Genomic DNA, 12,211 nt, shown 5'->3' on the forward strand with positions numbered 1-12,211 from the left:
GACTAAGTCAGAAGCCGAAACTAGTCAAATATTTCGTGATACTCTAATGAAGAAATTGACGAGCTATAGATACAATAAAAAACACCATTCATCAATACAAAAACATTTCGTTGAACCATGCTAATCTAAAGTTGACATACAAAAATGCTTTAAATTATTTGATAACACTCACAACGAACGCGAATTAAAATCTAGAGCCTCCAAGATACTTGTTTGATAATAAACTAAGTAATTTCAACACGTTCTTCAGTTTAACTTCGACTCTCGCTCGAGTCGCGCGGCGGTCGGCAGCCATTTTTTTTCTACCGAATTTCGCGCTCAAAATCTTTTGGCCCTTTTACAGTCCATTTCAAATTGAAAATTATCTTTCTGTGTTCAAAATGTTCTTGTTGAGCAGAATGTTTCGAGGAATAAGGTAAATAAACAGTTATCTATGTTATCATTGTGATTCACGTGTTGATTGCATCTTCAGGAAATCTTTTACAGGTTTTCTTAGTCATTGTGATTTTTACGGTTAGAACTGTAATCAGACAAAAAATAGGATAGTTAATTCAATTTCTTGACATTCAACAACAAATACTAATTAGTAAGCATGTAGGTATTCTGCTTTTTTAGATAACTAGTTAATGTTTAAAAATTTTATTCTACCGCCACGAATTATTCTCTTATGTTTTTCGCGATAATCTAGCAAGTAGATAACTATGCTAATACGTAGGTAGTTTGCAAATAACATTATTATAATGAAGGTAAATATTACTCATCATTTCAATGAACTCGGCAAGGTTCTTTTCAACTGAAAACACACATAAGTCGGTATGTGAAGTAGCTTAAACCACGGTAATAGTATTACCGTGCTTAAACATTTGTTTTTTATTTTAAAAGTCATTAGAAAGTAACTAATGTAATTAACAGTTAGCCCCTTTCTACTGGAAGATATAACTTCCTAGCGATAAGACTGCTTATTTTTGTGCCGTTCCGATTTGGAATTCATGTTTTTTGCATGGTTTTAGTTCTAAATATTTTAAAATCTCAATATGATTTCTAAACTGAAGGGCTAACTATAATGTATTTTTGACTTGTTACTTAACATTTTAATTGCAATTTGGTAGTCGAGTTGCAGATTTTTTTCTCATTCAAACCTTCGGGCGATTGGCACTAAAGCCAGTGTCAAGTTTATAACACACTTTTCAGGTAGTCACTAACCCCTAAATATTACTAAATTTAAGCCCGTTTTCACCATCAATCCCTAATTTTAAGTGACCCCTATGGTAACACATAACAGGAATTTGGTTTTCATATGGGTCACTTGAAAATTAGGGATTGATAGTGAAAATGGGCATTGACCTACAACGAATGTTGAGAAATGCCCGGGGTTTCCCTTAGGTTTCTAAAGATGTGAATTTTACTGAGCTGATGGCTGAGACCCCACAAAGATTTCTTGCACTGCTAAAAATGCTACAGTGTTTAAAAAATCGAAATCAAACATAAGTTTGATTTGGATTTTCTCGACAACTCAACGAAAACTCTTATCGTTTTATGAATTAAGTTTAGGGAGGTATTACCCTTTTATCTACCTAAACATTAATATGCGATTAAACACAAATTTTGATAGAGTATAGCCTACTTCCTACTAATATAATTCAAAGGTGACTGACTGACTGACTGACATAGTGATCTAATATCAACGCGCAGTCCAAACCACTGGACGGATCGGGCTGAAATTTGGCTTGCAGGTAGATGTTATGACGTAGGCATCCGCTAAGAAAGGATTTTACGAAACTCCACCCCTAAGGGGGTAAAACGGGATCCACGCGTACGAATTCGCGGGGGGGCCGCTAGTTTGAATATAAGTAGTTACGTAGGTACTTACTATTAATGAATAAGTGAAATGGTATTTACCTACTTTAATCATATCTTTACATAGAAACTAGGTAATATGATAATAGTTTATGATATTAAGTCGATAAGAATAATTTATATCTAATAAAGATTCGGTGATCATTAATATCGGAATCAATTAGGTATTCGATTAAATTTTAATCATCACAAAGGCCGAATAGATAAGTACACAATACAATACGTTCATGGGGCGTTTCCCACCACACCTTCCCACCGCTGCAACTCCTGTGTAGCTAGAATCTACATTTTAACCGACTTCAACCAAAAGGAGGAGGTTCTCAATTCGGTTGGGTTTTTTAATACACGTAGATAAATCGTCGAGATTTCTGATCCGATTTACGTATTATTTTTTTGGCCGATGCGGATAAAGATTGCTATTTGGTTCCATAAAAGTTTAATTTATTTGGTAAAAACTGCTCAATTTTTATTTTATAGGCATTTTTGGGTATACTTTGTCCCTCTGACTTGGTGACGCATATTTTACCTGTTTCCGCAGTTTGGTATTTTAATAATGCCTTTAATTTTTCCTCGACAAGCAAAAATAATCCTTTTCGGCATCAGTCGGACTGCCAATTTTAGGGTCCGCTGGTATTTTTGAGCCCACTCCTACTCCAAAACAAGCATAATTTCGTTGCGGGTCCATTAACAGTTAACTTTCCCCCGGGACAAACTTGACCTTCACTGGTTGGGTTTTATTGGCGGTCAAGCTGTAGATCCTGGCTACACAGGAGTTGCAGCGGTGGGAACGAGAGGTGGGAATAGTCACGTAAGCATTATTTAGCTTAGCTGGAGGAGTTAACAGGATTTTTTAAGTGATTTATGCAATTAAAATGATGTTATTTTTTATAATTATTCCCACGTAAGGAGTTCTAAAAATTTGTAGAAAGGGCATTGCATAATAACGGATGCCTCCCTCTAAAATGAATGTAACAGAGGGTAGGTTTACAAATGATATTATTTTTTTATGTAAGTTAAGTACACCCACATCTTACTCTTTATTGTAGGAGGTAATTGTAAAAATTTATAGAAAGAGGGCATAAAATATCGGATGTCTACCTCTAAAATGAATGTAACAGAGGGTAGGTTTACAAATGATATTATTTTTTATGTAAGTTAAGTACACCCACATCTCACTCTTTATTGTAGGAGGTAATTGTAAAAATTTATAGAAAGAGGGCATAAAATATCGGATGCCTCCCTCTAAAATGAATGTAACAGAGGGTAGGTTTGAAAAAGTGTTAGAAAATTGTAAGACAAAGATATGAAAGTATTTTGTCCTTGTCATAACATCCTACCCTCAACATAAATTAGTATCGTTAGTGACAGAATGTAACCTTTTTTGTGAACTTCGCAATCGCACCTGGTGTTTAAGTAAGATGCAGTCTATGATGGTACAATACATAATATCTGCCCTGTTATGTAAGTGAGACGTGGTCGCTTACTATGGGCCTCATAAGAAGGCTCAAGGTCACCCAAAGAGCGATGGAGCATGCTATGCTCGGAGTTTCCCTGCGTNCAGTGGGCGGGGCACATAGCATGAAGAGCTGACGACCGCTGGGGCAGGAAAGTTCTTGAGTGGCGACCACGAGCTGGAAGACGTAGCGTGGGCAGGCCTCCCACTAGGTGGACCGACGATCTGGTGAAGGTCGCGGGAAGTACATGGATGCAAGCGGCGCAGGACCGGTCTTTGTGGAAATCCTTGGGGGAGGCCTTTGTCCAGCAGTGGACGTCTTTCGGCTGAAACGAACGAACGAACGAAGTAAGTGCCTATTAACTCTCGCCTTGAAAAGACCCGGATTATAGTGTTCAGGAAAGATAGCAGCAGGCAGCGAATTCCAGTTCCTAGCTATTCCATTATTGTGTGTTTGGAAAAACAAGGTGTCTAGTTTTTACATCATATCTTAGTACGTGAATCGAATCCTTTTAAGTAAAGCCGTAGCGTCCTTTCACTTCACCGTACAATGTCTACTTTCCCTTTTTGTGACACAGCGTAGGTAGGTTATGACTTAATTATGTCGTACTAGCTTTTACCTGCGGCTTCGGTCTGTCATAGAAGGTAGTTTATTTAGGCAGAAATCCTGAAATTAGCTTATTAAACAACATAAAAAACAGCAAAAAATAATGTCATCCTTTAAAAAATCGGTTAAAAATTGATGAAAATTCCATCAATTTCAATTGAGTAAAAAATTGACATTTTATGTATTATTGTACCTACAGTAGAATCCCGATTATCCGGATCAATTAAAACCAGGGGTGTTCCGTATAATCGAAAATCCGCATAATCGATTTCAAAGTAAAATCAAACAATAATCAACTTTTTACAATAGAAAGGGTTTTCAATACATCATTTAGAGTCTAAAAATCAAAATTTTAGACCATTGGATGAATACATTTCTTTTAACAATGAACTAAGACAAAGTCCAATCCGTGTTACGGTGGCCGCGGCCTCCGTTTTTATCGGTCCAGACCCTAAATCGGTAATTAGAATCTGAGGAATGAGTCCGGATAATCGGATATCCGGATAATCGAGGTCCGGATAATCGAGATTCTACTGTACTTAAAAATTATCACATTTTGTTTAAGTTTGTTTCGTAAACAAATTGTCACATTTGTTTGTTATTTAGTTGTAGACCACTTGTAAAGTTGTAACCAAGAAAATGATAAATACCTCATTGCTATTTGATAATCACTGATATCTTGAATTGTTTGCGGAATGTATACCTACCTAGGTATTTATTGTCAAATAAAATATACACGCGCTGACTTCTGTTAGTAAAGTAGTCAGTTAAGTTTTTTCCTAAAAAAATATTTCTACCCTCATTATGGGACTATCCCACCTCTCGTACCCACCGCTGCAACTCCTGTGTAGCCAGGATCTACAGCTTGACCGCCAATAACCCAACCAGTGAAGGTCAAGTTTGTCCCGGGGAAAGTTAAGAACTATCATTGGAATCGCAACGAAATGGATCAGAAGGATATAGGAGGAGTCGGAAGGTTTGACAGTTCGACTTTCCTCCATAGCAAAGCGGTCCTACCACAAAGTCCTACCCTCATTGTCGGTCTTCCTAGGATCTAGGTATAGGGCAGTCGCTAATCTCAGGAACTACTTACTGGTCCGATTTGAATTAGCTGTGTTGGATAGCCCATTTATCTAGGAAGTCTTTAGGCTATAACACCACCCTACAGCCAACAGGGGCGGAGAAGTAAAGATTTTTTTTTTTAAATGGGAAATATTATTCAAATTTCACGCGTATGTACGAAGTCTCAGGCACAGTTAAAACTAGCAGACAGACAGAACACACTCTTTATGTTTATTGTACACCAAACAAGACAAGAAAAGAAGAGAAAGAAATATACAAAAGATACGGCGAAAAGCTGATGTCTTCCACACAACCTAGAGGACAGTTGTTATCTAAATATACATTTAACTCAAATGTGACTGACTGGCTGACTGACTGACTGACTATAGTATAGTGATCTATCAACGCACAGCCCAAACCACTGGATGGATCGGGCTGAAATTTGGCATGCAGGTAGATGTTATGACGTAGGCATCCGCTAAAAGGATTTTACGAAACTCCACCCTTAAGGGGGTAAAACGGGATCCACGCGTACGAAGTCGCGGGCGGCCACTAGTCGTCAATAAATTAGTCATTGAATGGGAGACAAGAACGGTTAATTAATGTTAAAGATACTGTCTCTGTATCGCTTAGGCTAATATTTACCTCGGTGGCCTTCAGTCTCGTAAGTAGGTAATATAAAAGACAGTGTATTTAGCAGGCTCACTCCACGATATACTTGAGTGCGACTTTGATATTCATATAACAACGCCTTAAGAGTGAATGAATACCTCTTAAATAAATATATTTTTTTTATTTCAGAAATTTCTTTCTTTAGTGGGTTAGTAGTTAGTTACAGAAGTACTTGAGAGTTAAAGAAGTAATTTTTAAGGAGGATGATAAAACTGCGTGATAGTAAAATTACCAAAATGCATTCTCGAGGTTTTCGCGATCTAGTGTTGCATGTTTTAAGTTTAGTTCTAGGCGACAGAACTAATTAGTTTAAATTAAATATTTCCAAAATATAGCAAGAATTTTGCTTACGATAGCAGCTTCTCTAACCTTTATATTTTATGTCAATCGTTAAAAGAATTTCTTGCAAATAAAAGTGATGCTACTTATTACAACTTATTTGTGTACACGTTTAAATTCATTGACTACACTTGGTAGTTAGGACGTTTGAATTACCATGCTACCTACAGTAACAGAAGCATGGAAAAACTAAATATTACTAGCATTTGCCTGCGACTTCGTTCGTTCGGCCCGTGGGTTTTGATTTCAAAATACTTAGTTACCTACTTAATTAGATATATCCTCAACATAAGGAAAACTTTCGTCATTTTGGCAGGTAGGTTCTTAAACTTTCGCTAAGAACGGATTTTACGAAACACCATCCATAAGGGGGTAAAACGGGATCCACGAGTACGAAGTCGCGGGCGGCCGCTAGTGATAAATTGGTAACAGTTTTCTGAGACTTAGACGTAAGTTTTCTGCGAATAACTACAAGAACATAATAAGAATTGATGATTTTAGTTTAAGTACACAATGCTCAATTATCGTCTTGAAAATTAATTGTTTATTTCTTTCTTTTCAGATAGCACAATGAAGATGCAAAACCATTGCAGTGATAATTAATCAAGAATTAGTTTATTTATAAGTGAAAGAACATTAGTGAAGTTTATTGAAAATGGAGACGACACAATTTAGCAATAAAAGGGACTCGGTAAGTTTTTATTTGGTTTATTTTTATAATTTTGTATGCAGTACAAAGCAGGTATTTTATTTATTTATTTATTATTATTATTTGACCGTAATCGCACCTGAAATATAATAGCAAAATACCTACCACTCATTGATTAATCACGAAATCTCAGAAACTGTAACACCTATAAACTTAAAATTTAGTAGGTAGATCCTTATAAGGTTAAGAACAGATTTTACGAAAGTCTACCCCTAAGACCCAGAACAGATGGTGAAACGCCACTGCAATGAAACTGATTGAAACTGCAACTTTGTGATGATTCTGATGAATGAAACTGAAACAGAACGTTTCAAACTGGTCGCGTCATGTGTGGTCTCTCAACGGACGCTATGGCAGAAACTTAGATGCAATTCAAAAGTAACTAGCAGTTGCAGTTTCGTTGCAGTTGCGTTTCGCCGTCTGTTCTGGGCCTAAGGGGGTTGGAAGTTTCCATGCGAACGAAGTCATGGGTGGCACATTCACGAATACTTACATAAACAATATACAGTGTGAGTCACGTTAAAGTGTACATATGAAAATAGATGAAACTAGACCTGTTTTTATCGACAAAAAAGAGGTCAAAAAATTTTTGAGAATTTTTTTAAATTTTTTATAGAATTTTTTTTCTTCCAATTACTTATCGTAAAGAAAACGTAATAACTTTTAAACTAAGTGGTAGATCCTGATAAAATAAAAACAGTAATAATGCTAAATAACAGGCGATACTAAAAAAATAAAAAAACTACACAAAAAAGGCCAAAAAATAATAAAAAATGATACTTTTTGAAAAAAAACTGCTTAAAAATTCGTGTTTTTTTGGTTATTTGATAAATTTCTCCAAAAAATGCCCCTATAACCGGTAGTTTTTATTATTTTTTATTGTTCTCTACCGTATTATCTTTGTAAAACCAAAAATAGCATGTCTCTATCCCTATCACAACATTTGCTATGATCGTTTGAACAAAGGCCTGCCACAACATTATTCTCCGCTACAGGTAGAGACAATTTTAATTTTAACTAAAATGCTTATTTTACTTCGAAATCTTTTGTTTTTATTTGAAATCTAACTTGTCTTTATCAAAATTACAAATCTAGAGCCATTTTCAGTTTTGTTGTTAACGAAGCGTTGAATGGCACGCCCGGAGAGGCTTAGTTCAAACGATCATTGCAAACGTTGTGATAGGGATAGAGACATGCGATTTTTGGTTTTACGAAGGTAATACGATAGAGAATAATACAAAGTAATAAAAACCACCGGTTATAGGGGCATTTTTTAGAGAAATTTATCAAATAACAAAAAAAACACGAATTTTTAAGCAGTTTTTTTTTCAAAAAGTATCATTTTTTATTATTTGTTGGCCTTTTTTGTGTATTTTATGTATTTTTTTAGTATTGCCTGTTATTTAGCATTATTACTGTTTTTATTTTATCAGGATATACCGCTTAGTTTAAAAGTTATTACGTTTTCTTTACAATAAGTAATTGCAAGAAAAAAAATTCTATAAAAAATTTAAAAAAAATCTCAAAAAATTTTTGACCTCTTTTTTGTCGATAAAAATAGATCTAGTTTCATCTATTTTCATATGTACACTTTAACGTGACTCACACTGTATTATAGTTAGTTATAACAGATTAATTCGGTTATAAACTCTAGAAAAGACAACTCAAAGTATGATGCTTCAACTTCTCGCCAAGAACCTTGATGTTTCAATTCAATAAAAAGTCATGGTTGTCCTACTGGTACATGTAAAGTCGAAGTCAGATCGTAAAGTAAAATTAAATTTTCCGTGAAATAGGCTGAAATTGATTACCTTACAATTACAATACAGAAAGGTAGAGAAGGATCGCTTTAAAATATACGTCTTTTGTAGAGCCATTCATCATCATCATCTCAGCCATTGGATAGGACGTCCACTGCTGAACATACCTAGGCCTCCCCCAATGCTTTCCATGTTACCCGGTTGGTAGCGGCTTGCGTCCAGCGCCTTCCTGCTACCTTTATTATGTCGTCGGTCCACCTTGTGGGCGGCCTCCACGGCCTTGCTGCCCCTTCGGCCGTCAGTTCTGCGTACTATGTGCCCTGCCCATTGCCTCTTCAGCTAGCTAATCCGTCGAGCTATGTCAGACCTGGACCTACCTACTGAAATTACCTATGCTATGATGGCAATTACTCGCTCAACTCGATAACATTGTTACGAGTGCTGGACTGATAACAGAACAGTGTGTAACTACAGTTAGAACCAACACGTAGGAGCCCTTGAAAACTGTGAAGTAATAGCACCTTTAACTAAGGGTGCACTTTGAAGTAAGAATTAGGTAATTTCAAATTTTTCCTACCTACTGAAGGTTCGATCAAAATAACGCGATCAGCCGGCGTGCAGCGATGGCGATCAGACTTAAAATGCATTGATCGCCATCGCTGCACCCCGGCTGAATCCGTGTGATCGCGTTGGTTTGGCTGAACCTTGATTTCTTCTACTGATCGCCATCGCCCACGCGGGCTGCACGGGTTGGTTTGGCCGAGCCTTAGAGGATACTGGCTGCAATTTTTCTCCTTTGAGAATTCTTTGTTTGTGTCAATTCTATATGGTCACGTAAACGTATAAATTTAAGGGTTTGTTATCATTTAATTACCCATGAAATGTTTTTCAAAGTCTTTGTATTGCACGTATTGTTCTTCATTTTCTTATTTAAATTATTTTGTAGCGGAGCCGCTATTAAGATTCTTTGCCTTTTTTGTGTAATCACCCACCACAAGTGGTTTGAATGAATTACTTAGTCCGTCACTAAAAAAAGTGATTGCCTACCTAAAACTTATTTATTTTTTGCAAGTCCATATTACCTCAACTTCGTACTCTTATTTCCTCTGATTAATTTCGTTGCGGGTCCAATGACAGTTTCTTTCCCCGGGACAAACTTGACCGTCACTGGTTGGGTTAATGGCGGTCAAGCTGTAGATCCTGGCTACACAGGAGTTGCAGCCAGCGGTGGAAACGTGAGGTTCCCACCTCCCGTAGTTCTGTAAGTTCCACTTGCTCCTGTATCGTTTACAACACACCAACCTTAAAAATATATTTAACTTTATGAGGGTAGTTTAATGCTTTTAGACCCACAAAGTAGTTAACAAACGATTAACACGTTCGCATTGTACAAGTACCAGAACAATGGGTTTTAAATCCATTCTCATCACATTCCGAGGCGTGTCGACTTTACTATGTATTTACAAATCACTCTATCTGTGGTGATGCACCTTTTGTCCGTCTGTTTGGTAAACAAAACCTCCACTTTAGTAAGTAAGTATCACATTTGAATCAGTCTCAGAAAAACGACTGAAGTGTGTGCTGGTTTGGTTTTTATCTTAAATAGTTAGTATCGTTTTTTAAGATTAAAACAGAAAGTTTAGCAAACATTTTTTTTAGGGAATAGTTAGTTTGTGGGAATAGGAAGTCCAATACAAAATTGTGGTCTTGAAAAATTCGTTCAGTCTTAAAAAAAGACTTCCAAAATTTTTGTTTGCAAGGCAAGCATCAAAATACTATTTATATTATTTATTGGTTTTTGGGCTTTCATTTGCGCCAGCTCGACCAGGTTTGATCTATTGTGGAAGCCCTTGTGTTTAGAGTTCACTGCTTAGTCCCGTTGAGTCTAAATCAGTCTAAATCAAAATACTACGTATGTGTTTGTAATACCTACTTAATTAGGTCTATTCCACTTTGATCACCTGGATTTGGCATCCTTTGATCACCTATGGATAAGATTACCTAGATTTAAGTGGCCTTCTTATTCATGGGTGATCAAAATACACCATAGTGTTTAGTGTTGCCAGGAGTCCACTTTGATCACCTGGGTGATCAAATCCAGGTGATTAAAGTGGAAAATGTGGAATAGATCCCTAATTGAGGTAATAAGCTTAATTAGGGATCTTTTTTTATAGGAAGCAAACGGCGATGCTGTGGAGATGAGTCAAGTCCATAAAGGCAACGAGAAAAATAATAATGGACAAGTAAGTTTCCATCATTTGATACTCATTCACCCATCTACACAGCTACCCAATCCATTATAGGTATGAAGAAAGTGATCAATAAATTAGGTAGGTACTAAAAGAGGACATCTTCAAAAAGAATGAAACTTCAGTCGTGAAGAGTCTTTTTAAGCCATGCCAATGCACTAGGTATATTTGCATGGCTTGAAAAAGACTCTCTTTGCATTTTTTATTCACCACGAGGAAGCTCTTGGCTTGCATCTCACCTGATGACCTGATGGAAAGTGATGATCAGGCTGAAGATGGACTTCACCCAGAATCTTCTACCATACAGAAACTGGCTCTATCTTACCTCTAACTGTCGTAACACAACAATGCTGTAAGATTGTTGTTATGGCGACAGACTTAGGTAAAATGGTGACAGGCAGACCTAGATCAAAATCCAATGTGAGTAGCATCAACTCCCAAATTTTGCCCCCACTGGGATTCGAACCTAGGTGTGAAGCAAGTGGTCACAAAGGTGATTAAAACTACCTCTAAAAAAACTATTTATATCACCAGATAGTACACGATACCCTCGACTACGAGCCCTCAGGGTGGTTGGAGACCACGATCACCAAGGTCGGGAGCACCACAGGAGGCTTCTTCCAAAGGAACGGGGACGCCATGAAGACCATATTCTGGTTCATCTTCAATGGGCTGGTCATTGGGTATTTCGCTGGATGCTGGTATTACTGGGCCAATATTTGTAAGTGTTTTTGATTCATCATCATCATCAAAAATAACATAAATCCTGGGTTGCACTATCTTAGTTTAACTTTAAAAACGTCAAAAGTCTGTCTAACTCCATACAAAATCACCGGTACTTACGCAGCCTTTTTATTAAAAACCTTAATCTATCGATGGAGAATACTGTTTTACAATTGATGGCCCATAGCCAGGGCAGAAAAGTTCTGGACCAAAGACGGAAAATATAGTGAAAATAGGTCTTCCAGTAGATTTTCTGAAGGTTGCGAGAATCGTCTGCATATGGGCAGTTCTCTGCTTGAAGCATGTTTTGTTTTATTTACTATAATATGTGTGTGTGAAAAATCTTGGACTCGTCATTGATAGCACTCTGAGTTGGTCTCAGCATGTCAAGGAAACCAGCAGAAAGGTGATTGGTACACTGCGGGCACTGTACCGCTTCAAAAACTTTCTACCCTCCAGCACAAAGACCTTGCTTGTGCGGTCCCTGATCCTGCCTATCATTGATTATGGTGACATATGTTGTACGGACATCTCACAGGAACTTCTGAACAAGTTGGACCGCCTCCTGAACAACTGCATCAGATTTATTTTCGGCCTCCGCAAGTTTGACCATATCTCGTCTTTTCGCTCACAGCTTGGATGGCTTCCCATTAGACAGCGTAGAAACATTCGTTCTCTCTGTATGCTTCACTCAATTCTCTTCAATCCTGACTCTCCACCTTATCTAAAAGAGAGGCTCCAGTACCTTCATTCTACTCACAACAGAAATCTTCGCTCTAG

The 12,211-nt window shown here is 37.1% G+C and overlaps 1 protein-coding gene across 1 annotated transcript in view; it reads left to right on the top strand.

The window, feature by feature from the left end:
* The first annotated feature begins 233 nt into the window (after window positions 1-233).
* The window catches only part of LOC114359732 (Concentrative nucleoside transporter 2), a 32,564-nt gene continuing 20,586 nt past the window's right edge, over window positions 234-12,211 (top strand). Inside the window, exons 1-4 of the mRNA XM_028314219.1 lie at window positions 234-415; window positions 6,553-6,681; window positions 10,634-10,702; window positions 11,243-11,429. Coding sequence (XP_028170020.1) covers window positions 6,646-6,681; window positions 10,634-10,702; window positions 11,243-11,429 — 292 coding nt within the window. The 5' untranslated portion in view covers window positions 234-415; window positions 6,553-6,645. The remainder of the gene's footprint in view (window positions 416-6,552; window positions 6,682-10,633; window positions 10,703-11,242; window positions 11,430-12,211) is intronic.

Source organism: Ostrinia furnacalis, unplaced genomic scaffold (genome assembly GCF_004193835.3).
Source record: "Ostrinia furnacalis isolate ACB-3 unplaced genomic scaffold, ASM419383v2 OfSCF4632, whole genome shotgun sequence".
Taxonomy (NCBI): Eukaryota; Metazoa; Arthropoda; class Insecta; order Lepidoptera; family Crambidae; genus Ostrinia; species Ostrinia furnacalis.